General features: G+C 36.1%; 1 protein-coding gene across 1 annotated transcript in view; it reads right to left on the reverse strand.

The window, feature by feature from the left end:
* The window catches only part of LOC150110561 (beta-TrCP-like), a 171,976-nt gene that overhangs the window by 70,392 nt on the left and 73,870 nt on the right, over positions 1–27,714 (reverse strand). The window contains exon 6 of the mRNA XM_090394800.1: positions 12,457–12,542. Within this exon, the coding sequence (XP_090250926.1) occupies positions 12,457–12,542 (86 nt within the window). The remainder of the gene's footprint in view (positions 1–12,456; positions 12,543–27,714) is intronic.

The following is a 27,714-nucleotide window of genomic DNA, read 5'->3' on the forward strand; positions in this document are numbered from 1 at the left end:
AAGGGGGAAAAAAAGTCAAAATGGAGGCACCAGTTGGATCATCGACTACAAGCAAGTTAAATTCGTGCAAAAATCAAATGATGGCATTAGTAGCCACCATGGAAACCAGTTTGCAGGCACTGCATAAAAAATGTGCAAGCCCTTTGGGGTCAAATATATGCCTCACAGAACCTTGCATATCCGCTTCACCAACATCTGTGGACTAAACTCCAACCTTAATAGTGTCCACTACCACCTGCAGTTTAGCAAACCCCACCTACTCTTTCTGGCAGAAACTCAAATCTCAGCCCCCCTCAGCACTATTTATCTCATCCTTCCAAATTACACACTTTTTAACTCCTTTCAACCCAAGGGTGGCATCTGCACATACATCCACTCTTACATACCTTGCCAGAGAGCACCCAATCTAGAATCACCCAACTTTGACCTTCTTTGGTTGAAAATACCCCTTTCTCACTCGGTCAAATTCATTTGATGTCTCTGTCGCTCCCCCAATGCAACCAACCACTCTGAAGTCATTAATTTCCTCTCATTAAAAATTGATTTTCTCTAGTTCCACTTTCCCAATAGCAAAATTATCCTCCTAGGAGATATTATTGTCCACAACACCAGCTGGCTTTCCTCCTCAAGTTGTACAGATCTTGCAGGCAGAGATGCTGAAACATCACTAACAACCTTACAACTTGTTCAGATGCCAACCAGAATACCAGAAAACCTGAAACACTCACGAAACACCTAGATCTCTTCCTCACCAATGACCCTTTCAAATATGAAAGTAGTGGGCCCCCCTAGGTAATTCTGACCACAATCTAGTGCTCACCTCCTCCACAATGCAACAATGCTTACACAGCCACTCCCATGCAAGAGTAGTTTGCCGTTATAACAGTGCCAAGTGAGACAGCCTCTGCGACTACTATGCCACATTCCCATGGTTGGAATGTGGCATAGTAGCTTCCGGCTATTGCTTCCGGCCATCCAACCCAAACATATGCACTGAACTTATCACCAAAGTAATCCTGAATGGCAGGGAAACATACATTCCCCACACTACTCTGAACTGTTGTTCCCTATCTCAACCGTGGTTCTCCAAAAGATGTGCCAAGGGTGTACAAATGAAAAACCAAACATACTGTGCCTGGCTCAAATCAAGAACCCCATCCTGCTTTAGAGCTTATACTGAAGCCCGAAATAGATGCAAACAAACACAATCAATGCTTCAAAAACAGAGTTTGAAAAAAAAAAAAAAAAAAACTAGCAGCCTGTCCAAATGGCAGCTGAGCTTTTTGGTCTCTTGCCAAAGCAATTGGCCATAACTTCTGCCCAACAATATTTCCACACCCTATCATCCCCAGATGGCTCTATTGCATCATCACCCACAGAAAAAGCCAATCTTCTGGCTTCATACTTTGCTTCCAATGCATGCATAACAAACAATGGTAAATTCCCCCAACCATCCCAGATGCCCAACATACAATGCCCTTATATCCTTTTGTCAGAAAGAGACCAGAAAAATACTGTCCAAATTAGATACAAAAGAGTCTCCTGGTCCTGATGGCATTTCTCCGATTATCCTGAAAGTTTATGCACCAGAACTGACCCCTATTCTATATCGCCTATATATACTCTCTTACTCCACTGGTATCTATCCGACAACCTGGAAACTGGCCTATATTCAAACTCATTCCCAAGAAGGGCGACAAGTCACTGCCATCCAACTACTGCCCTATCTCGCTTACCTCAGTCATGTCTAAAGTAATGGAAAAAAATCATCTATTCCTAACTCCTATATTACCTTGAAGGCACCCACTAATAAACGACTGCCAGTCTGCTGATTCCATCACTGCCAATCAACAAGAGATCTACTCACATATGTCACCCATCTCTGAACAAATGCCATGGAGAAGTTTGGCAAATCTCAAGTTGTTGCACTTGATATTTCCAAAGCTTTTGACCAGGTCTGGCACAAAGGCTTACTAAGCAATCTACCATCATTTGGTCTGTCTCAGGACTTCTGTAGTTGGATTGCCAGCTGTCTATCTGGATATACACTGTGTGTGTGTGTGTGTGTGCAATGGCAGATGGTTTCTTATCCTCTCACCAGTCAACTAATGCTGGGGTTTCACAAGGTTCTGTCCTCTCACCAACTCTCTTCCTGCTATATATCAATGACCAACTTCAGCTAACCACCAAACCAATACACGGTTTTGCAGACGACGCACATTGCACTCCTACCTTTCATTTGATAAACCTTGCCCTACACAACTCACCTCAACCGCCACCACCCACAATTGTAATCTCCAAGCTGTCCTCCAATGGAGTTCAGATAACCTCATCAATTTCAATACTAATAAAACCCAGTTTTGTCCTATTTCTCATAAAAAGAACCATTTTTTCCCAGTATTCATTTTGATGATACCCAAATTTCCGGACAATTTGAGATTTCTCTTATTGGAATTACCCTGACATCAAACACATCACAACCACTACCTCAGCTTCAAAAAAACTAGGATTTCTCTTTCACTCAAGATGTTACTTTACCCCTGAACAGCTGTTAATATTATACAAAGCACAAATCCACCCAGCTATTGAATACTGATCTCACATATGGGGTGGGGCCCCTAAAGTCAAAATGTTTGACTCAATACAGAGGAGAGCAAGTAGACTTATTAATGACTCATCTCTTACCAACTCACTCTCCCCACTTTTGCACAGAACATTTGGTTTCTACAATATGTATATTCTACAAATATTTCCATGGGAAATGCTCATCTGAAATAACATCAATAAATCCCCCACTTAGTACTAAGCTCGTTGGAATAAGTGTAGCTGCTCAACACCCCTTCACAGTGCACCTTGAAACAAACAGAACAGATTTCTTCACCTTTTCCTTCATCCCTCAATTGCTGTATTGTGGAAGTCTTCCCCCCCCATTGTGTTTCCCAAGGAATTCAATATACAGTCTTTCAAATCAAATGCAAACAAGTTCCACCATTCCCAACCCACTACCCATTTACGGTACTAATGTACTATAGGTTGATTAACCAATCTCTCATGTATGGGCTCAACATAAAAAAAAAAAAAAATGTTTTACAATCTCTAAGTCAAGACTGTGCATGTGTCACTTTCACCAATTAGAGGCAAGGTTGTCGTCACCTTGGTTATGGATAACTCTTCTGATCCTACGAACAGGTCCAATATGCTCCTGTCCTAGTCCCCTCCACCACATGCTGCCTTACGTAATTATCTCTCAGCAGATATATAGATTCTATTTCCTTCCTGCCATATGATCTTTCTAACTTCTAGTCTATATCTCCATAGTTGAAGCCTCCAGAATAAGCTCAACTCGTACTCAGTGTACTAATTCTGTGATGCATGTTTTCCAGATCATCTGCGGAACTCCCTTCCCTATAGCAACAACCAACTGTATATTTTATCTTACTGGCCATAATCTTACAACAGATTGCTTCAAATGAACAGCCACCCCTCTCGACTATCTCTGATTCTTTTTGGTTGCAATTCATCTACTATATCATCAGCAGTACTCCCCCCCCCCCCCCCCCGCATATCTTCTCTATCTTCCCTGAAAATACTAAACCCTTCACATTCAATCCTTGTAACTACATCTGCTGTCAGCCAAGTCTGACTAATGCCTATAACTTTTGGCAAGGTTGCACTAACCATGCAAAAAACTCCTTCCTCTTGTTCCTGATACTTCTGGCATTAGCATACAGAAACTGCAGCATCTCTTTAGTCTCCCACACACCTTAATTTTCTGAATTGACTACCATATTCAATATTTTTGCTTGTGAGATTAGATTCCTCACTTGGTTATTCTCACACTCACTCGTTTCATGGGTGCCTTCAGACAAATTCACTTGCTCCCACCCTAATTGCTAAAGTTTCCCTGAATTTGCACTTCATCATGCTCGATGAACAAAGCTCTCCAGACACCTAACACCAAAACCATTTAGAAGCACTCGAACAAGACGATCATTTCCTTCGACTTACCTTTTTGCATCTGTATGGCATGGCTAATATGATGAATTTTTGCAGCCGGGAAACAGGATTTTGTACTCCACTGGTCGGTGAGACTCCATACATAATTTTCTCCTTAACTTGTTTTTCTTGTTTGTTTGGTTGGTCTTTGGATCCTTTTTTCAGCTCTGCTTAACTCCTGCTGCTTCTGCAATTTTTCAATTTTGTGCTTTGTCCCATGAAGGATAACATTTAACCATGCTATTTCTTTATTAATATCCATTTCATTCTCCTCTATTTCCACGTCTGCACGTTCGACATTAATAGCATCATTTTCCATCATATCTTCAGTATTTGTTTTGTTTTCACAGACACTCATTCTTGAAATTTCTCAATTTCCTTCCACATATTCTTTAATTTTCTCAACGAATACATTTCACACACACACACACACACACACACACACACACACACAGCACTGAATAATATCTCACAAATTCAAATCACCAGACAACATGGTCTTTATCACCCTTGTTCGTCACATTGGCGCCATGCCAACAATATCACAAAAATGCTATAAGATACTAAATAGTCTAAAAACACACAAATCTACACTAATACACCATAATACACCAATTTTGTGAGGAAGAAATATAATAAAACAGATAAAAATCACTAACTGTACATGAGTGCTAAATTACATGACCACTCACAATGCATTAGACTGGAGATTGGCTGTTCGATAGATATCAACAAGTTTTGTATCCCAGAAGAGGAAAATCATTAGTGGTGTGCCTCAGGAGTCTGGTTTAAAGCAATTGTTGTTTAACTTGTACATTAATAATATTGGGGAAGATCTAAATGGAGGCTGTATATCCCCATATTATTTGGCAACTGTATGCCATTGCTCTGCTTATTGTTGTCCCTAAAACTGGGCTGATTTCAACTATTTTTCAACTGAAAATTTTTTTTCATTAATCTCCGATTTAAATTAAAAGCTGAAATGACTTTACAAATTTTAGTAAAATCCAATTCTTCCAGAATTTACTTAATCAAATTATGGCTCCAGCACAGCCCTGGAGCCATAATTAACTTTAATGAAATGAAAGTACAGATATTTTACTGAAAATAACAGTACATCATCAGTATGCAGAAACAAGCAAATCAAAGAAATGGGAATACAAGATACATACTGCAGTCGGTAGTTTACCAATTAAAAACTATTACCGCATGCTAGAAATTAATATTAATAAATATACTGTATTATTAAAATCTATTTTTGATGGTTACATAAAATAAGAATCTCCCAAACTTTTGGGAGAGTGAGAGACAATCATTCTGATCCAGATCTGGATGATGTAAAAGGACTTCGCAACTTTCTTAAAAAAGGTGTTCATATTTAAACCTGCTTCTATGGAGACAGAACAGCCTGTCTGCCCAAAGTATGTTAGATTACATTCGCAAGGTATCTGGTGAATGCCAGCTAATGATAGAGGCGACAGTTTGTCTTTTGTAGATGGCAACAGATGAGAAATTTTGTTGATAGGAAAATATGTGGGAATGAAATGATACTTCTTCAAAATTCTACCAATCGGTTCAGCAATGTCAAAAATATAAGGGATTGGAACCCTGCAGTCTATTGAAGAATCCTGAGGTGTTGAAACATAGGAATCAATTATATGCTGGATTTTATTAGGGTTGTAACCATTAAATTCCATTAACGTTTTGATAGTGAGAATTTCTTGTTATAATCTTGAGGGAGAGCAGCACACATTATATACTCTATTAATTAACACCAATTTTTTGAGAGGTGCAATGAGCAGACTTTTGATGAATGTATCTGCCAGTAAAGGTAGGTTTTCAATAAACACTGGTTGATAAATTACCGGAGGCAAAATATCTCTACTTTCATTTAATTAAAATTAATTACTGTGGTTATCACGTAATTTATTGTTTAAAGACAATGAGTTGATCAAATCAGGGACTTAACAAATAAAAGCCAAATTCCAAGAAAGTGGTGGAAAGGAAACAAGTAATGAAATTATTGTGTACACCCTTTGAGGGTACATAATTTATTTGAAATAGAAAATGATGATATTTAAAATCCTAACAGAGAAACATTAAAGATTAATGTTTCCCCAATTAATGTTAATTCAAGTACTCCAACTAATGGAGTACTTGAACAAAATACTAAACTGATCAGCAAATGGAACATTCTATATTATTATTAAGAGAGACCTCCATGGAGTAAGGTCTCATCAAGGGAGGCCACATACTACATGCACCAGCCATCATACTTATTCTTGAATTTATTCACACCACTTGCACTTACAACATCCAATGGCAATCCATTTCAATCACATGCCACCCTATGAGAGATCTAGATCTCACCCACTTCTTGGGCATTCATTCTTAGCTTCCAAGGATGCCCTCTTGTCCTTTCCCCACCCTCCATAAATTGAAAAATTCCATCAACCGAAATCCTGTATAATCCTTATAGAAGTTTGTGAGTCTCAATCATATCACCTCTCTTTCCCCTGTTGGCTAGTGTCTGCAGCCTACAAATTCTCAATGTCTTCATAATCAGTATTCCACAATCCTGATATCAGTTTTAACACTCTCCTTTGCACTCTCTCCACTACATCAGAATCGTAACTGAAACCAGGAGACCAGACCTGCACACAATAGTACAAGTGAGGTCTTATCAAGGTCTAGTAAAGAAGCAAAATGACATCCTTATCTTTACATTCGTTTCAGCATAAGTGCAATTATCTTGTCAGTTGTATTTGCAATCTTTGCTACATGGCCCCTGAACTTTAACTTCCTATCTACTAACACTCCAAGATTCCTAGCCTCATCAGTTTCTTTTAGCATAATCCCACCAATATAATACAACAATGGATATCTAATCCCACCAAAGAGAATGACTTTACTTTTACTGACACTGAACTGACATCCATCTTTTCTATGTCCACAATTCCAGGGTATTCAAATCGTTCTGCAAGTACTGCACATCAGCAGTATTCCTGATCACCCTACCTATCTTTGTATCACTGGCAAATAGCTCTATGTCACTTATCAAATCCTTCCCAATATCATTCATGCACCAATTGAATAACAGTGGACCAAGCACTGATCCTTGTGGTACACGACTGGTTATGTTAAATCTTGCAGACTCATATCTCCTGTATACCATTTTTTAATATCTATCAGTCTGCCATCCTCTTATCATGCTAATATTCTATAATAAAAACCCATATTCTCCAATTTACGCAACAGTCTACCAAGCTGTATTCTGTCAAAAGCATTAGCAAAATTCAAAAGTATCATGGTGTATCTATTCCCCTTGTCTAGTTCAATGGTAACATTGTTATATAATGTGAGCAAGTTGCTAAAACCTGATCTTCCCTTAGTAAAAACATGTTGCTTTACAAAGTAGATCACTGTCAACCCATTTCTGAATGCGAGCTATAACCAATTTTTCCAAAATCTTCACCACCACTTCTGAGATACTAATTAGTTGATAGTTGGATATATCAGTCTTTGTACATTAATATTATTATAACATATAAATAAGACTGCAATGGAATTACCATACATTCTTTCCATTCCTGCAGAATCATCCCTGTTCTGAGACTCATATTAAATAGCCTGGTCAAAGGAATAACCAGTTCAGCTGAACGCTCTTTTAGCACACATGCTGACATCCCATCATCATCAAATTCCTGATATAATGGAGTAAAACCAAGTTTAAAATAGCTTGGAATCATTAACATTTATTATACCCAAGGTAAAATACTTTCTACATGTATATATATGTAGAAAGTATTATTTATACACACACACACACACACACACACACACACACACACACACACACACACACAAGGAGTGTACAGAATATGATAGTACAATACGAAAAATTACATTATTAACTTCCTATCTACAATTTTCCTCAAAATCAGTCTGTTATCTGTCAAGACTCCAACATTATCAGATCTAATATTTCTATCTTCTAAGGCACTTTTTAGTTTTATCAATCCACCTATATCTTGGTCTTCCTCTAGGCCTTTTTCCTGCCATCTTGGCAGAGAACACCTGTTTTTTCTAATCATTCTAATCTTTCCTATCCCATTCTGTTTAAGTGACCATTCCACGTGAGATTACCTCTGCTAACGCATTCCTGGATGCTAATAATGTCAAGTTCTTTCCTAATATCCTCGTTTTTAATATGATATTGCCATTGATGCCATCTCTTTATGCCCCTAATCTTTCTCAGGACTCTCTCATAGCTGCGGTCTCTAGTCTTTAGTCAGTGTTTTACTTCTGACCCAGCTCTCAGATCCATAAGTAAAAATTGGCTTGAATCTTGTCTTGTATATAGCAAATTTAGTTTTGGCTAATTTCTCTCTTATTCCATATAAATTTATTCAGTTGACTTCCTACCATACCAGCTCTGTTGATTCTGTTGTCTATTTCCATATTTAATTTACCATCTTCACTAAAAATCACATCTTAGTAGCTTCATACTAGATCTATTACAACAGTTATTCAATTCAGTCAGGGAATCTTGCAGACTTTTAGCAGATTTATTTAGAAGTATAACATCATCTGCATAAAGCAAAGAGCTGACATTAACATCTCCAATTTTGATATCAGGTTTAATACCACTTTCCTTCATAATGTGATCCATACAGATAATGAATAACAGAGGAGATAATGTACATCCTTGTCACACCAGATTTAATATTAAACCACCTTCCTGTACTTCCTTCAATTCTAACTGCTGACTTACAACTCAAATAAAGACTAGGTATTGCTTGATATAATGCCCCACTGACACCATATAACTGTAGCATTTTGAATAGCTTCTCTTTTGGCACCTTGCCATATGCCTTTTCCATATCTACAAAACTTAAATTCAGATCTTTGTTATATTCACCTGATTTCTCAACTATCTGTCAAAAAGTGAAAATCTGATCCTGACAGCCTCTATTTGGCCTGAATCCAGCTTGTTCTTCACCCAGCTTCTCTTACACAATCCTTCTCAACCGTTTCTTAAGTATACTTGCATAAATCTTACCAGGAACACTCAATAGAGAAATACTTCTGTAAATCTCACATTCAGTTTTATTTCCCTTTTTATATATGGGTACTAAAAGCTTTACTCCAATCATCTGGAATTCATCTCTCTGTCCAGGCCTTCTGAACTATGCAGTACAGCCATTGAAAGACTTTTATACCTCCATACTTGAGCATTTCTGGTCGAATATCATCTAGTCCTACTGTCTTTCCACATTTCAGAATTTTGATGGCTTTTTCTACTTCAAGTATGTATATGTATTCCTGACTGCATGCCTGGTCAGTGTTTTTTACCACTATGCTGTCATCACTGCTTTTTTCATTTAGCAATTTTTCGAAGTAATTACTCCATACTTCAAGGACAACTTTTTCAACAGTTTTCATTTCACCGTTACTATCTCTAATTCCTTTTACAGTACTCTTTATTCCATTTTTGAGCAGAATATCTTGCCACCTTCTTGATATTTATTTTCAATGATCTTATCAAAGTCCTCCCATGACTTTTGTTTAGCTAAATAGTGTTTTACACAATATTTAGTTTTCTTACATTTGTGTCTGTATTCTCTAAGAGCACAAGCTGACTTATTTGATAGGATCTTTTGATATGCTATCTTCTTTTCTTTCACTGTCTCTTTAACTTCCTGTGTCCACCATGGAGTTCTGATTTTTCTATCCTTACAGACAACCTCACCACATGCCTCTCTGGCTGAATCAATCAGGGTTTTCTGCAGGGCTTGCCACTGAATCTCCAAGGTTTGGTTCCTGTTTTCAAACTCTTTCATTTTTTCTTGAATAATGTTTGTATATTTTAGTCTACATTACAGTTCACATCTAAGAGCTGCTCAACTTTTATTCGCTTTAAAACTTTCTTACATGTTATTCTTTTCGATATGAAATTCAATTTTATTCTGCTCAACACTACATGGTGATCACTTCCAATTTCAAATCATCTGTACACTCTGGTATCCTGCACCAGGTAGAAAACATTGCTATCAACAATAACATAGTCAATGAGACTTTTCTTATTCCTTGCCTGTTCTCTCCATGTGAATTTGTGCACATTTTTATGTTGGAACATTGTGTTAGTAATAACTAGTCCATGTCCTGAGCAGAAATCCAATAGGTGTTTACCATTATTATTAGCTTTGCTCTTTTCTCAAAATATTCCCAATATATTGTATGTCTGACAATCATTTCCTACTCTGCTATTTAGATCCCCAACAAGGACCAACTTTTCCTTTTTCATTGTGTCAGTTGCTTTTTCTAAAGCATCAAAAAATTCCTCCACTTCTTAGTAGAACCTTCTGTGGGACCATAGGCACAAATAAGTCTCATTGTCCAGTTTCCCATTCTGATATTTGTCCACACTTCACTCTACTTGAGACTGCCTGCCATTCAAGAGGATTAACCATGTATTTAGTGTTGAATACTATGGCTACTTTTCCTTGATTGTCATTGCCTGAATATAACATTTTGTATTTATTGCTCAGAAAGATCTCACCAGTTTTTGTCTTTTTTGTTTTAGTCACCTCTATTATGCCGATCTGGTACTTATCCAATTCCTCAGTAAGCTCCATTTCGATGCCATTCAGGCTTCTTATGTTTTAGGATTTGTTCCAGTAGCTGACTTTTTGCTGTTTGTCCTGGTTCCCTAGCAAAAACAACGGGGCCCTTGTTTAACCAGGCAATGCCCCAGCCGGCATGAAATTCTGTCATGTTGTACCATCATTTTGTATTTTGGTTTAAGCCAATAAGAATACAATTTGGTCGGCTAAATCCCCAAATTGCCAGCCCATCCTCGTTCATTCAGTATTCAATGTAGATACCTCACAGGGTACACCATGAAAAAGTGGGGATTGGACATTAGGTCAGAAGCCCTGATCAGTTTTCTGCATTACTTTAAAGGCTATGTGGAGGTCTCCTCTCAGTTATATAGCTTAGACCCTTAAGCACCTTAAGCTGATATACCATCAGTCCCTATAGCTGAATTCTTATTCAGTTTGTGCAACAGCTCTAATACCTCATCCTCATACACTTAAGTTTCTTCATCCAGTGAAGAGGTTGCTGTGAGCTAAATGTTGTATACACCAGGTTGATAGCTTTTAACAAAATGGGCACTCATTAGTTGAACAACCTCTTCTGCATCTGTTACCCCTCACACTATCTGCATTTAGAAGAGTTAGTCTTTCATATTCATTCTCTCTTTTACTTGCATCATATCGATAGAATTCTTGTGGGTTGTCTTTAGCATGTGCAGCAAGTTTCTTTTCATACTCTGACTTTGCTTTCCATACAACAGCTGTGACTATTCTAGCCTGCTACTTATAATTTTCACAACAGACATCATCCTTATGCATACGGTATTCCTTCCACATCGTTCTTTTCTTACGAATCTCTTGCTTAATAAGATTAAACATCCATTTGACTCCTACTCTATTTATTCTTCAAACTCTCGGGACACATTTTGATATTGCATCACTTAAGTATTGTTTAAATGCTTCCCATGCACTGTTGATATTCTTCCCATCCAGCAACTAATCCCATTCTACTGAACTCAGTATATCTCAGTTGGCCATAATTTCCTGCTTTGTAGTTTAGCATGTAACCTTTTCTGAACTGAACATTCAAACTTAGTCACATCCCAAGTGAGTACTCCATGAACACTGTCAACAGCCAGAGACAGAATAGTTACATCTTTAAATGAAACACCCACTGACACTATAATCAAATCTAACACTCTTTGAACTCGAGTTCCTTCTGTCACATGCTGCTTGAAGAAGTTGTCCCGCAAGAGCTCAATAAATTTGTTTTCATTCTTCTCATGAGATTCTACTGCTACCCAATCAATATTTGGATAATTAAAGTCTCCCATTATGATTACTCTTTTCGTGCTCATCTTTGTTATTTGGCGATGCATTACTTCATCACAATAACTGATCCACAAGGTTCTGTAACAACACCCCACTATGTAATTGATCTTGTTAGATTCCACCTCACACCAGATGGCTTCAAACTCACTGCCACATGAAATACTGGTAGTAGTAATAATACAATCATATGTCTCAACTAACTGGATTCAAGTCATCTGGTATCATTAGCAGCATGCCTCCCCCCACCTCCTCTCCTACCCTCTCTTATCCTTCCTAAGAATACTGTACCCTTCACACTCAATACTAGTTAGTATGGCTGATTCTGATAGCAAGATCTCACAAATGCTTACAATCTGAGGTCCCAACATACTGACCAAGGCAACAAACTCTACCCATTTGTTTCTTATGGGAGGATGTATGTGAAAAATGTATGAAGAAGACCACATCTCAACTATACCAAATTAAAATAATAAAATATAAATGAACATCTACAATAACAGCACTTTAAAACTAGTGTGAAAATTTATACCTCACTGTTGAATCACTAGAACCACTGATTATTACTTTGTCATCGTATTGCAAACATAGCACTGACCCTGTATGACCTGTTAAGATCTGTAACAAAAGAATTTCATCAACAAGACACATATGTACTCATAAAGCATCAGAAACATTTGTATTTTACATTATAAAAAATTACAATCATCTACATTCATCTACAGAAAAGAAAAAAGATCAAACAAATGTAAAAATTGTTTTCTCCACATAATTTAGCTTCATTTTTTTAAATCATTTTTTTGATCATCTTATTTTTATTTATTCATTTATTATGCGAATTCTGGTAATGGAAGGTTGTAAACTGAATCATTCAGTATCATGGATTGACTAGGATTAGATAATAAAAGACCCTCATGTTGGAGGTTTAATGGAGTATCAGTGAGTAAGGATTAAAAACTATTTTAATGCTTCCAACATTTCATCTCAGTATTAATTTAAATTACTGAAATTTATGTATTTAAGTATTTATTAAAACCATATTTATTTAAACTTATTTAAATTGCAATTTAAATAAATTCACTTGCAAGAAACTTCCAAAAATTTGGGAAACATTAATTCTCAGATATTCTAATTTACAAAGCTATCTACAAATGCACTACCTAGATAGGACTAGAGGCATATCCACACTTGTTTCATTTAATATTATATAGCCTTTGTGTGTGTTCAAAGTGTTAGTTTGTGCTCCCTGAAGATGTCTCAGTGACAAACAAAATACTGGAAGCATTAAAAATCGTTTTTAATCCTTTCTTAGTGCTATTAATACTTCATTAAACCTCCAACATGATGAATCTCCAAGCACTTAAGCCTTAAACGTGGAACACAAGATCCTACTTTTAGGCCACTTCATGTTTCCAATAAGCAAAGTATTAAACAAACTGTTCTCTTCTAGAAAGTAAGGAATTTTTAGGGAGATTTTCGGTGAGCCATCCCTAACATGAGAACGGTATTCTAAAGCTGGTCAGATGTGAGCTATATAAAGTGTTAGCACTTGTACTCAAGTAGTACAGACTAAACAGAAAATTACACTTTTGTTTTTTAATTATCATTTTTTTTACAAGAAGTATAGATGTTATGTGTTTGGTCCCAGAAAGGCTGGAGGGGTGAGTCAACCCAAGAAGAAAATCTGATCTTGCTTGGAGATATCAGTACTATCAAAAGGTACAAGAAAGTGAAGGGAAATTTTTTTCAGTTATTCTAGACGTAACTGGAAGGGAGAAACAAGTGGTCTTGTGTCAAAAGACAATAAGTGGTACTGTTACTGATGACAGTAGTTCTACATATAAATGATATACCATCAACTAATTTGATATCTGAATAACCTGCAGTGACTTCTGCTTAAAAATTTAACTAGGTAAAATGACTATTCTGCTTATTTTGCACATTATTTGCTTTAATTCAGCTATTTCTAAAGAGTGTTTACAGATAAATTAAGATCTTTTTCACTTTCTTTGTGCTTGATATGTCAGCATACCCACACAAGACATTTGTCACATTTTTTAAATTTTTTTTTCCTGCTCATACTAAAGATTAAAAAAAAAAAAAAAAAAATTTTATCAAGAGAAAAATTTTTCTTGCCATTTCAAATTCTAACTTTTATTTCCATTTCTGGATTGCAATATTCATTTAACCAGCATCCAAGATATTTAAACTTTACCACTCTTTCTATTTGTTTTCCATTTAAAGAAAGTGCTAAATTAAGAATTGGTTTCTTGCTTATGACCATGAATTTAGTTTTGGTGATATTTATTTTTAATCCCATTTTTTTTTAACTCTCTTTATTCACTAGTCCAGAAGATTTTGAAGATCCTGAATATTGTCAGCCAGAAGAGTTGTGTCATCAGCATATCAGATATTACTGATGATTTCACCATTTACATTAATCCCTTCCTTTCTTCCTTTTAAGACTTTTTGAATTATGGCTTCCGAGTATATGTTGAAAAGAAGAGGTGACAGCACACATCCTTGCCTTACTCCTCGTTTGATGTTAATGGAGTCTATAATAGTGTCATCAACTTGAACAGATGCCTTTTGGTTCCAATATAAGTTTTCAATGATCCTGATGTCTTTACCATCTAATCCAATTCTTTTAAATAGTGCAATCATTTTAGCATGTTGGACTTTGTCAAATGCTTTCTCGAAGTCGATGAAGCAAATGAATATTTCCTTGTTTTGGTCAATACATTTTTGGAATAAGATTTGAGAACAGAAAAGAGCCTCTCCTGTTCCCAAACCATTTCTAAAGCTGAATGGGGGTATCACTGATGGTGTCTTCACATTTTCTATATATTCTTTTTTGAATTATTTTCAGAAACATTTTGAGAACGTGACTCATTAAGCTGATCTTTCTATGTCATTACAAGTTTTTGCAATTGCTTTTTTAGGTAGCATGATGAAGGTCGACCAGTCTTAAGGTATTATGCCTGTATCGTAGATCTTATTAAATACTTTACTAATATATTAATGTTGTCACCTTCTAATAACTTTACTATTTCTGCTGGTATTCATATATTAGCCAAGTTCAGTGCACATTCTACCTCTGATCTTAGAATGCATGGACCTCCCATATGTTCATAAGTATTTTCTGGGTTCTGTCTGTTATCAGTAAAGAGTTCTTCTATATATTTCACCCATTCTTGTATTTTGTCATCCTTTTTGGATATTATTTCTCCCTTTTTGTTTCAAAGGATACGTCGTCGTCGTCCAGTAGCATCCTCTAGCAAGAGGGTTGCAGCAGATGAGCAGCTCTTCTTCTCCATTTCTCTCTGTCTGTCACCTCCATCATTCTTAAACCAGTCCATTCCACGATGTCATTGAACCACTCTCTAGTTGGTCTTCCACGTCTTCTCTTCCCCTCAACTTTTTCCCTTGTAATATAGTTCTTGTCAGGTGTCCTGAAGAACCTCTCAGAAGATGTCCTGCAAATCTGGTCTTTCTTCGCATAATATTCTTGAGCAGTGTTCTTTCCATCCCAACTCTTATTAAAACTTCTTGATTTGATATTCTCTCTGTATAGCCAATCTTTTCCATCTTTCTATAACACCACATTTTCAATGCATTAATTCTTTCCATATCTCTCTTTCTGAGTGTCCATGGCTCACTTCCATAACTTGCAATACTCCAAACTGTTGCTTTAACTATTCCAACTCACACCTATTTTAATATTCTTGTTTATTAAAATTCTCTTCATTTCCATAAATGCCAATTTAGCTTTGCCTATTCTATTTCTAATGTCCAACTCTGAAGTTCCTTTCTCTGAGATCCAGCTAAATATTGAAATCTATCCACGTCTTCTAAAATCTTTCCTCCACATCTTATCTTTACATTATCTCCTATTTTTCTGCCCATTATCATTATCTTGGTCTTCTTTGTGTTAATCCTTAGTCTGTACTCTTTACAAAAGTTTTCAATTCTTTGAACAATTTGTTGTAATCCATTTTCACTTTCTGCCATCACCATTACATCATCTGCATATCTTAAGTTATTAATGATTCTTCCATTTATTTTTATTCCTTCTTCTACATCCTCAAAAGCCTCTCTAAGCATCTGTTCACTATAAAGATTAAACAATAATGGTGATAATTTGCATCCTTGTCTAATTCCTCTCTTCACCAGAAATTCTCCTGTTTCCTCTCCATTTACACATACTGACACTGTTTGTGACCAATATAATCTCTTTAAAATTTCCAAGTCATAAGAGTCAATATCAATATTTTCTAGAATGTCAAAAAGCCTTTTATGTTTCACTGTATCAAATGCCTTTTCAAAATCTAGAAATCACAACAACAACTTTCCACAATGGTTTTGTGTTTTCTCCCCAATAATTCTTAGACAAGTTATAGGCTCTCTAGTTCCTCTGTTGGTTCAGAATCAAAACTGTTCCTCATTCATTTCTTTTTCTATTTTATTCTTAATTCTCTCTAAAATTATTTGTGCCAGAATTTTTGCTGTGTGAGTTATAAGATCTATCGTTCTAAAATGCTGTCTAAAATGTGCAGGTTATGCAGACAGTGTGGTGTGGAATTCGTGGACGTGTGGAATGAGTTTGATAGGCGAAAGGACTTATACAAGATGGATGGCCTGCATTTGAATGGACTTGGTGTGCGGAGACTGGAAAAAGTGTTGCTGAATGAAGTGAAAATGGATGTGCAGAACCAGGGAAACTAGAACTACCAAGGAGAGGGGGGGGAAGTGGATATGCAGACATCAGAGACAGTTGAGTGTAAGAATGTATATAATGTACCCAAGTCAGCACTAAGGACAAAAAATGGGAATGAGACATTTAGAATAACGCATCAAGATAGAGGTGGGACAAAGGGATCACTGCATTTCATGTATACTAATGCCAGGAGTATTAGGAATAAGAAGGAAGAATTTTTGGCCTTGATTGGCTCTGACTGGCCACAGGTTATTGGCATTAGTGAAACATGGCTGACGGAAGATGATATAGTTAGTGGGATAGAATGTGTAGGTTATAGTGTGTTTAGGAGGGACAGAGAAAATAAAATGGGGGGGGGGATTATTGATGATAGCTGATGAACTGCAGCAAAGGAGAATTGAAGTTGTATCGCAGGATAATGAAAGGAGCTCATTTGAGGTTATTTGGTGTGAGATTGAGACTGGTAGAATAAAATATACAGTTGGGTGCTGCTATAGACCAGGTGATGGAATAGATGATGGAGATAGTATGCATAAACAAATTGATGAAATGAGTGAAAGGAGGGTAATTATTATGGGGATTTCAACTATGGTAACATTGATTGGAAGGAGGAGAGGACACATGTGAGGAAGGAAATGGATTTTCTTCAATTATTAAGGGATAACTATCTGAGACAGCATGTAATTGAAAATACTAGGAGTGTGAGAGTACTTGACCTGGTAATAGTATCTCAGAATTCGACTGTAATGAATATGACCATGTTGCCACCTATTGGTGAGAGTGATCATAAGGTCTTGACCTGGGAGGTGGCTAAAGGTGTGGAATTTTCGATTAAGACAGGGTATATGTGGAATTAACATGCTGGCAAGTATGACAAGCTTAGGAGATTGCTTGGATCAGTGCCATGGCATGTACAACTGCAAGGGCTGGACGTCGATAGAGCATGGGAAGTGGTCAAGGAGCATTTACAGGAGGTTATGGCTGATTGTATGCCTAGGGTCCGAATAGTAAAACAAGTAGGGGTTAAATGGATGAATAACACCATTAAGCTTGAGCTGCAAAAAAAGAAACAACTGTGGAGGGAATTTAAAGAAAGGGGTGAAATGCAGGCACACGAATGGTATAAAGTGCAGGCCAGAAGGGTAATGAGTGTGGTAAAAAAAAGCAAAAGCGGATTATGAAAGGAAACTAGCTATGCAAGCAAAAGAGAATCCCAAACAGTTCTTTCAATATGCTGCAAGTAAGAAAAAAAACTGTATACGGCAAAATGATTTTAAGGAATGACGATGGTAAGGAGGTCACTGAATCAGTCAATATAGTGGAGTTACTGAGCGCACACTTTGCAAAAGCATATCATCCAGGTGGTGACATTGAAAAAATGAAGGAACCATTAGTTTATACGGGAATTGTGATGAATGAAGTGGAGGTGAATAGTCTATTACAGAACCTTAATGTGAATACATCTGTGGGATTGGATGGTATACCGGCACAGGTCTTGCATGAAGCAGCTAAGGAATTATCAGCGCCCTTGACCATGTTGTTTAATCTGAGTCTCGGGTCTGGTTTAGTCCCGAAGGTTTGGAAAGAGGGGAAAATAGTTTCACTGCATAAAGGAGGATCCAAGACTACAGTTGCAAATTACCAACCGATCAGCATATCAGGAGTCGTTGTCAAGGTCTTGGAGAAAGTAGTCAAGGGAAAAATACAGGAATGGATTGATGAAAATGAGATACTGTACAGGGGACAGCATGGCTTTGTGAAGGGTAGATCATGCCTCAGTAACTTGCTCAAGTTTTATAACAAGGTGACGGCTGAACTGGATAAGGGAAATGGGTTTACAGTGATACTGCTGGACCTGGAAAAGGCGTTTGACAGGATACCACATGGAATTCTAATCTGTAAACTACAACATATGGGAATGGATATAGGGTTGGTGAGATGGATAGGTGGGTGGTTGATGGAGAGATATCAAAGAGTAGTTTATTCAGGAGTAGAGTCCAAAAGATGGCCTGTGACTAGTGGTGTGCCGCAGGGCCACTGTGTTCTTGGACCACTGCTGTTTAACCTGTTCATTAACGACATAGGGAAGGATCTAAGTGGAACAGTTCATTTGTTTGTTGATGATGCAAAGTTGGGTAGGGCGATAGTGAATGCAGAAGATGTCAAAGTCTTGGAGGATGACTTAGATAAATTGGAGTTCTGGGCTAAGGAGAATGGATGTCAATTTAATGTGACAAAATGTAAGGTTATGCATTTTGGGGTGAAAAGATTAGCAGCAGTATACCACATTGGTGGAACTGTACTCCAAGAGATTGATGAGGCCAGGGACTTGGGAGTGTTGGTGGATAGGGAGATGAAGTTAAGGGGACACATTGCAAAAGTAGCTAAATCAGCTCATCAACTCACTTGGTTGTTGAAAAATACCTTGACGAGCAGAGACAAGCAAGTTATTGTACCACTGTACCGAGTTTGATAAGACCTCATCTCCACTACTGTGCCCAGATTTGGTCACCTCGGTTCATTCTTGAAGTGGAGTACGTGGAGATGATCCAGAGGCAAGTGACTAAGATGATAGCAGGTCTATGGAATGAACCATATGAGAATAGGTTGAAGATTTGTGGGATGCAGAAACTAGTTGATAGCCTGAAAAGGGGAGATGTGATGGAGACATTCAAATTGCTTAAGGGATTCTATAGGATTAATTCAGAGGATATTTTTGAGATCAGGACTGGTGGTGGGAGAACTAGGGGACACCTATGGAAGCTGGGCAAGAGTGTGGTTAGCAGGGGTGTTAGAGCTGGGTTCTTTACTTTTAGAGTGGTAAATGAGTGGAATAAGCTGCCAGAGTCTGTTGTGGGTGCTATGACAATGAGCAAGTTCAAGACAAGGTATGATAGATACTGTGAGAATGTCGTATAGTTGTGTGGACATGATGTTTAGGGCCTCGATGAGTCTAAGGACTCCCTGGAGTCGCCCGAAATAATAATAATAATAAAAAAATTGTTACAGTCCAAAACTCCGGTCTTTTTTGGAATGGGGATAAAAATTGATCTTCTAAACTCCTCTGGTAATTCGTCCCCTCATAAATTCCGTTAATAATTTGCCATAACACTTCCATACCTTTATCACCTATATTCCTTATAAGTTCTATCTGTATACCATCTATTACAGGGGATTTTCCTTCTTTCATCTTTTGAATTGCTAGATTCAATTCTTCCCTCATGATGAACAGCTTCTGCCCACTATGCTGTTTCATTTGATTTTCTCCTCTTTCTCTGTTTTCATAAAGTTTACTTACATATTCTTCCCATCTCTGTAATATCTTCTCTTTTTCTATCAGAATTTCACCTCTTTCATTCTTGACTGCTCCAGTCCTTTGTATCTTTCTCCTTCCTGTCACCATATTAATGTTTTTATAAGGATACAGAATTGTTTCTTCTTAAATATACCTGAGGTCTCTTTCAGCTTTTTGTGTAGATTAAAAATATCATGCTTTTTCTGTAGAATTTCTATTTCTTTACATTTTTCATTCATCCAGATTTCTTTTGCTTCTTTGATCTTATGTTTAATAATTTTCTGAACCTCTTTATATTTTGTTGGACTATGATTTTTATATGATCTGCATTGATCCATGAGAGAAAGAATTTTATCAGTTATCCAATCTTTCTTTTTTACTGTTCTATTAGGACACAAGGTATTGGTACATTTCTCTATGAAGACTGATTTTAATTTGTCCCATGATTCATCAACCCTCATGATGTCATCATTCTTGATAAGTGCTAGCTCTAGATTCAGATCTTGACTCAACAGGGGTTTTTAATTTTCCTAAATCAAACCTTTTTTGTTAATGTTTCTTAAGTATAGCTTTCAGTCTAAGTTTTAACTCTGCCACCAATAGATTATGATCAGAAACAATATCTGCACTAGGATAGGTTTTGTACTCTTTATAGAACTTCAAAATCGTTGATTAATTAGCGAGCAATCAATCTGGTTTCTGAGTATATATATTCCCATTATTATCCTGTTGTGATCACCAAGTATACAGCCTTCGGAATGGTAGCTTAAACCACGTGTTTGTGATTATTAGCTCTTCGTGGCAGAATTGAATAAGATGGTCTCCTCTCTCATTTCTTGTTCTGTCCATGTTCGCCAACTACATCTCCACTTCTACCTTTCCCAACTTTAGCATTGAAATCAGCCATGACGATGTTAATATCATGTTTTTTTGTGTTTTTCATTAGTTCTTTTAATTGATCATAAAATTCTTCGATCTCAGTATCACTCTTGTCAGCAAGTAGGGGCATAGACCTCTATAAGATTAACATCTAGTTAATCTAGTGGTTGACCTTTCAGTTTTAATATCATCCTATCTGAGTAGAGGATGAAGCTCAACAGTGACTTATTGACATCTTTGTTTAATATTATTCCTACTCCGTTTTGATGGTTGTTTTCACTACTTCCAGAGTGATACATTGTCATGTCATTAACTTGAGTTTTGCCTGATCCTGGCCACCTAACTTCACTCATTCCTAAAATCCCAATTTCAAGTCTTTTCATTTCCTGGATAGTATTTTTTAGTTTACCTGCTTCATACAGAGTTCTGATATTTATTTATTTAGATAATGTTTCTAAACTAATTTCGTCTTATATTCCTGGGGACCTGTGATTTTCATCAGGTCCCCAGGAATATAAGATGCAATTAGTTTATTTCGTCTTATTAGGTGAATTTACATCAGTGAGCCACAGTGTGATCTAGACAATCATGAACTGCTTATTAATAAATCCTCAAAAACATAGAAAACCAAATGCATTAAATGTTGTCTGTTTTGGTATTATATGATTTTCACACATCCCCTGGATAGTATTTTTTGAGAAATGCTGCTAAACTGTTGTTTTAAAATTACGACATCTTCCTATATATTGCCTACATGTTGTTTTTTACTTTGATATTTTAATTTTATTTTGCTCGTAACACTGATCATTCCCTACATAAGGACTAGCAGAGGATTATTTAAGCAAATAATTTAGTAGTATAGTTAACATCTGCACAGCAGAATTACTTTTGGCCACACCAGTGCTGCCATAATTTTATAGTAGCTAAGCAGAAGCATAAAAGTAGCCTTCACTCATTCAATAAACTTATCTCGTTCCTAGGCTTTACTGAGGACAGACTTCCTCCATTGTCCTACAACAGAGTTCAAAAAATTTCTTGCACCTGTGGTCTACATATTTCAACCAAACTGTAGATTTGCACCTGTATGTTTAAGAACATTTGAACTATATAAAATTCCAAGCCAGAATGATTTGGACTCGCAGAACAAGCCATCTCCCTTTTCTTTTTCCTTTCTTTTAATGTTATACGGTGATCATCATTCATTTTAGAAATTATGGACTTTACAACTTTAATTTCCTGATGTTTCGACCTTCATATTAAGGTCATCATCTGGAGCATATACAAATATACAAGGACAAGCTGAGTAACATTTCACACAGTATGCTAAAGAGACAATGATTTGATCAATGTTATTCTACTGCCATGACCTCTAGTGAAAATATAATATATATATATATAAAAATAAAAAAATATAAAAAAATAAAAATACAAATAAAATTAAAAATTAATTAATTATTTAGAAACTACATTAAAGCTATATTCTATTTAAGATAACATCAGAGAAACATTCTTTCATGTAGATAGTTTTCTTACAGTAACAATGATGTCCTAATTTAACATGACAATTGTTATATTAGATTCAAGATTCTGGATTATCTACAGTTAACATGGAGAAAGCTTCCATGGGTAGAATATGTGCCTTCCATATGGTTGGGAATTTTAGACCATCATTATTCTTGAGAGATACTTGTGATATTAAATTAAGAAATATAAACATGTTAACACAAGAATATTTTAATATTTGCCAAATATTTCAGTCTGAAATTAACAAACTATCCTCAGTGGCTTGATAGGAACAGTTTTTACAAGGTGGAATACAAACAACTGATCATTCAAAAGTAGAACGAGCCATGTGATGTTACATTGCTAAGCACTAAAGAGGGGTATATTTCAGAGTGATGAACAAATTATAGGTATTAATTCACAATTTCATATAATAATCTTAATTTATAAATTCAATTAAAGATAACATTAGACTAATGAAGGAATTAGGTCTCAATTAAAAATAAATAAATAAATAAAATAAAATAGAAATAAAAAAAACCTAGTGTGTTATCTGGATTAAACTTTCCAATATTTTTGATAAGGATAGGCAATCATTTCGATTCAAGTTTGAGTGTTGAAGTAAGGTCTCAGCACTCCCTTTGAATAGGTGTTCGAATTTATAGCGACATCTGTGTAGAAGGAGAGTCCTAGACCAGAGAATGTTGAGGCCTGTCTCTATCCTGTGTTGCACCAATCCAGACTTATCGGATTTGTTGTGAAGAATATACAACTGATGTTCTTGTATTCTTTTTTCTATAGAGTGTCCAATTTGTCCAAAGCATGACAGATTGCAGTTACAAGGAACTTGATAACACCAGGCAGCGACATAGTTGAGCATTTATCTTTAGAAGATGGGAAATATGTGGATATTTTGTTAATAGGGATAAAAGTGGCTGTTAAATCATATTTCTTCAGAATTCTTGAAATTGGTTCTGAGATTCCAGAAATATATGGAATGGGAAATTAACATATTGATTCTTTGTTGTTCTGGATAGGATTGTAGGAATCGAACAGATGTTGTGTAGTCTTTTCGGAGAAGCCATTTAATTTCATGTGATGTCTGATAGTTGAAAGTTCTTTCTTCTGAAAAGAAAGCACTACATTCCTTAAGAAGCAACAGTCTCCTTGTTATCTCTAAAGTAGACAAAGGAAAAGCGACAGTAATTATGGATTCCTCAAATTACAGAAGAAAAATTTCTCTTTTACTTCGAGATCGCTCAACATACCAAGAACTTGATCACGAACCCAGTAACAGGCAACTGAAGAAATTACATTCCCTTCTACATGAGGTTACAAGTCTACATGCAGACACTACAGAAAGGTTAAAAACGCATTTTGCAAGACCTCTTAGATTTTATGGTCTTTCAAAAATTCAAAAGACAGACATTCCTCTCCCTCCTATAGTTGATTGTATTGATTCACCTACTTACCGTATAGCCAAATATTTAGCAAAATTATTGAAATCACATATAGGCAAATCACACTCTTTTTTGAAAAACTCTTGATTTCTTAACAAATTAAAAAATATCTCATTACAACCTACTGATCTTATGGTGAGCTTCGATGTAGAATCCCTATTTACCAATGTACCTCTCAAAGAGACCTTATATTTACTGGCTGACATCTTCCCACAAAATATCGTAAAATTATTCGATTTCGTGATGCACTCTCGATATTTCTTGTGTCAAATCAAATTCTACAACCAAGCAGAAGAAACGGCTATGGGAAGTCCACCTTCACCTGCTAGAAGATATCCTTTTTTCATCTAGAAGATATCCTTTCAAAACATGATGTGAACGTAAATTTAAGAAAGCCTGCGAGATTCTTATCAACCACCCTAATCTTAGCAATTTCATCTATATACCCTCAACCATCCAAAAGGATGGTTGAGGGTATATAGATGAAAAAAGGATATCTTCTAGATGAAAAAAGGATATCTTCTAGCAGGTGAAGGTGGACTTCCCATAGCCGTTTCTTCTGCTTGGTTGTAGAATTTGATTTGACACAAGAAATATCGAGAGTGCATCACGAAATCGAATAATTTTACGATATTTTGTGGGACCCTCAATATACCCTCAACCTGAGAGTATATAGATGAAATTGCTAAGATTAGGGTGGTTGATAAGAATCTCACAGGCTTTCTTAAATTTACGTTCACATCATGTTTTGGTGTGATGTAAACAACAACAACTCTTGCTTTTCCAGTCAATTCTATGTAAAGTGCTCAGGGCATGATAAGAAAGCCCAGCATCACCATAGTCATTATATTTAATGTGTCGTTTACTTTTGGCTGATAGGAATTGTGCGTCCTGTTTCCCCTATATATGGTAGATCACAGGTGCAATAAATACGGTATACTCCAGGGTGAGCCAACAGAGGAAATAGGTCTTTGGATGAGTTGAGTAAGCTTTTTAATTTTGCAGAAGGTTTAAAAGGTGGCTTTAAGGTTGTATTTCAGTAGTATTCTATTTATTTTATCTGATGTCCCTTTAATGTAAGGAATGGTTATAGTTTCATTGTAGTCTAGTTTATCTTTGTTTTTAGTGAGATCTTGTAGAGAATTTTGTTGATGTAACCATTATTCAGGAAAGTATTGCTGATGACTTTAAATTCGTCTTTAAATGCTTGTTCTTTGGAGCAAATCTTCAAAGCCCTGTTTTTTAGTGTATTAATGACACCTAGTATTTGTGTTGGTTTCTGGTAAACCGTGAAGGAAAGACTGCCAGAAGGAAGACGTGTGACAAGTGTATTTAGAAACAGAAGTGTGGTCTGCTTTTCAATCTCAATTGTGAACTGTATATGTTTGTGTTGTTTGTTTAGGTGGCTGAGGAAAGTATCTGTCTGGTGGCCATAGAGCCAGATAGTGAAAACATCATCAACGTATCTAAGCCAGACTTTGGGTTTTAAAGGAGAGGAATCTAGAGTATGTTGCTTAAAATATTCCATATAAAAGTTAGCAATAGGGGAGATAATGGCGAGCCCATGGCTGTGCCTTCTTTAGGTTTTGGATATTTTGCCACACAAAATATCCAGAACATAATACATGCGCAAAGAGCATCGTGATATCTGGAGGGAATTTGTCCTGTAAAAGAAGGATTGTGTCACTGATTGGGACATTCATAAAGAGGGCAGAGACATCAAAACTGAAATAAATCATCTTTTTCTAATGCAATGTCTTTGAAATTAGCATCAACACTCAAGGAGTTGGTTGGTCATTCCCCCTCCTATATCAGAAACACACAACACTTTATAAACATAATCAAAGACATTACATTAGAAAAGGATGACTCATTATTCAGTTTTGATGTCTCTCCCCTCTTTACGAATTCCAATCAATGACACAATCCTTCTTTTACATGACAAATTCCCTCCAGATATCATGGGGCTCTTTGCGCATGTATTACGTCCTGGTTATTTTGTGTGGCAAAACGCTTTCTACCTACAAAAAGAAGGAATAGCCATGGGCTCACCATTATCCTCCCCTATTGCTAATTTTTATATGGAATATTTTGAGCAACATGCTCTAAATTCCTCTCCTTTAAAACCCAAAGTCTGGCTTACATATGTCGACGATGTTTTCGCTATCTGGTCCCATGGCTGCCAAACAGACACTCAGCCACTTAAACAAACACATACAGTTCACAACTGAGATTGAAAAGCAGAAAACACTTCCATTTCTAGATACACTTGCCACACGTCTTTCTTTTGGCAGTCTTTCCTTCATGGTTTACCAGAAACCGACACATAGTGGCCAATATATACACATAAACTCCTACTACCACCCAATACAAAAACTAGGTGTCATTAATACACTAAAAAAACAGGGCTTTGAAGATTTGCTCCAAAGAACAAGTGCTTAAAGACGAATTTAAAGTTATCAGCAATACTTTCCTAAAAAATATTTACATCAACAAAATTCTCTACAAGACCTCACTAAAAAACAAAGATAAACTAGACTACAATAAAACTATAACCATTCCTTAGATTAAAGGGACATCAGATAAAATAAACAGAATACTACAGAAATACAACCTTAAAGCCACCTTTAAAAACCTCCTGTAAAATTAAAAAGCTTACTCAACTCATCCAAAGTCCTATTTCCTCTGTTGGCCCACCCTGGAGTATACCATATTTATTGCACCTGTAATCTACCATATACAGGGGAAACAGGATGCACAATTCCTATCAGACAAAAGAAACATAAACAACACATTAAATATAATAACTATGGTGAAGCTGGGCTTTCTGATCATGCCCTGAGCACTTAAGATAGAATTGACTAGAAAAGCACGAGTTGTTGTTGTTTACATCACACCAAAACATGGTGTGAACGTAAATTTAAGAAAGCCTATGAGATTCTTATCAACACCCTAATCTTAACAATAATGATGGTCTAAAAATCCCAAGCATATGGGATTTTTAGTTAATGTTAGATTTGGACATCATTGTTACTGTAAGAAAACTATCTACATGAAAGAATGTTTCTCTGATGTTATCTTAAATAGAATATTGCTTTGATGTAGTTTCTAAATAATTAATTAATTCTAATTTTATTTTATTTTTTTAACATATATATAATATTTTCACTAGAGGTCATGCCAGTAGAATAGTCATTTGATCAAATCATTGTCTCTTTAACATACTGTGTGAAATGTAACTAGCTTGTCCTTGTATATCTGTATATACTCCAGATGATGACCTCAATATGAAGGTCAAAATGTCGAGAATATAAAATAGTTATTTATAACACAGTTATAAAGTCCATAATTTCTAAAATGAGTGGAAACCATCTCCTCAGATATTATTTAGAAAAAGAAGAAGACTAAGTCTTATACATAAGATTTTTCTGATGGAATGGCTATATAAAGTGCTATGAAATATGGACTAAGATTATCCCATTTATTGAAAATTGTTCTCTTAATACAGTTTCCTTTACTTTTTTTTAGACATCATGAGAACTTCAGCACATTAAAGCCATGCTACACTACATTATTCATGTGTTAATGTGCTAAATTCAATTTTGAACTTTACACTAATGCTACCCTTGACACTTGGGTGAATTTATATGAAACAAATCCTTTCTTTTAGACTTGCACGGTGATCCGAATGCATTTTTGGAAATTATGGAGAGAACTACCGTGTTTGAATAAAAACTTTAGTTTAATATTACTAAAATTTTACAATTCGACGTTTCGACCTTTATGTCAAGGTCATCTTCTGGAGCATACAAATATACACAAGAAACAAGCTATACTACATTCATACTGGTTCGTTAAAGACACTGACTAACCGACAATTGTTGGCCTGACCTCTGGTGAAAAAAAAAATAATAATAAAAATAATAAAAATTAAAT

Source organism: Typopeltis vanoorti, chromosome 1, assembly GCF_054136105.1.
Source record: "Typopeltis vanoorti isolate ZY-2024b chromosome 1, IOZ_Tvanoo_1.0, whole genome shotgun sequence".
NCBI classification, from domain to species: Eukaryota; Metazoa; Arthropoda; class Arachnida; order Uropygi; family Thelyphonidae; genus Typopeltis; species Typopeltis vanoorti.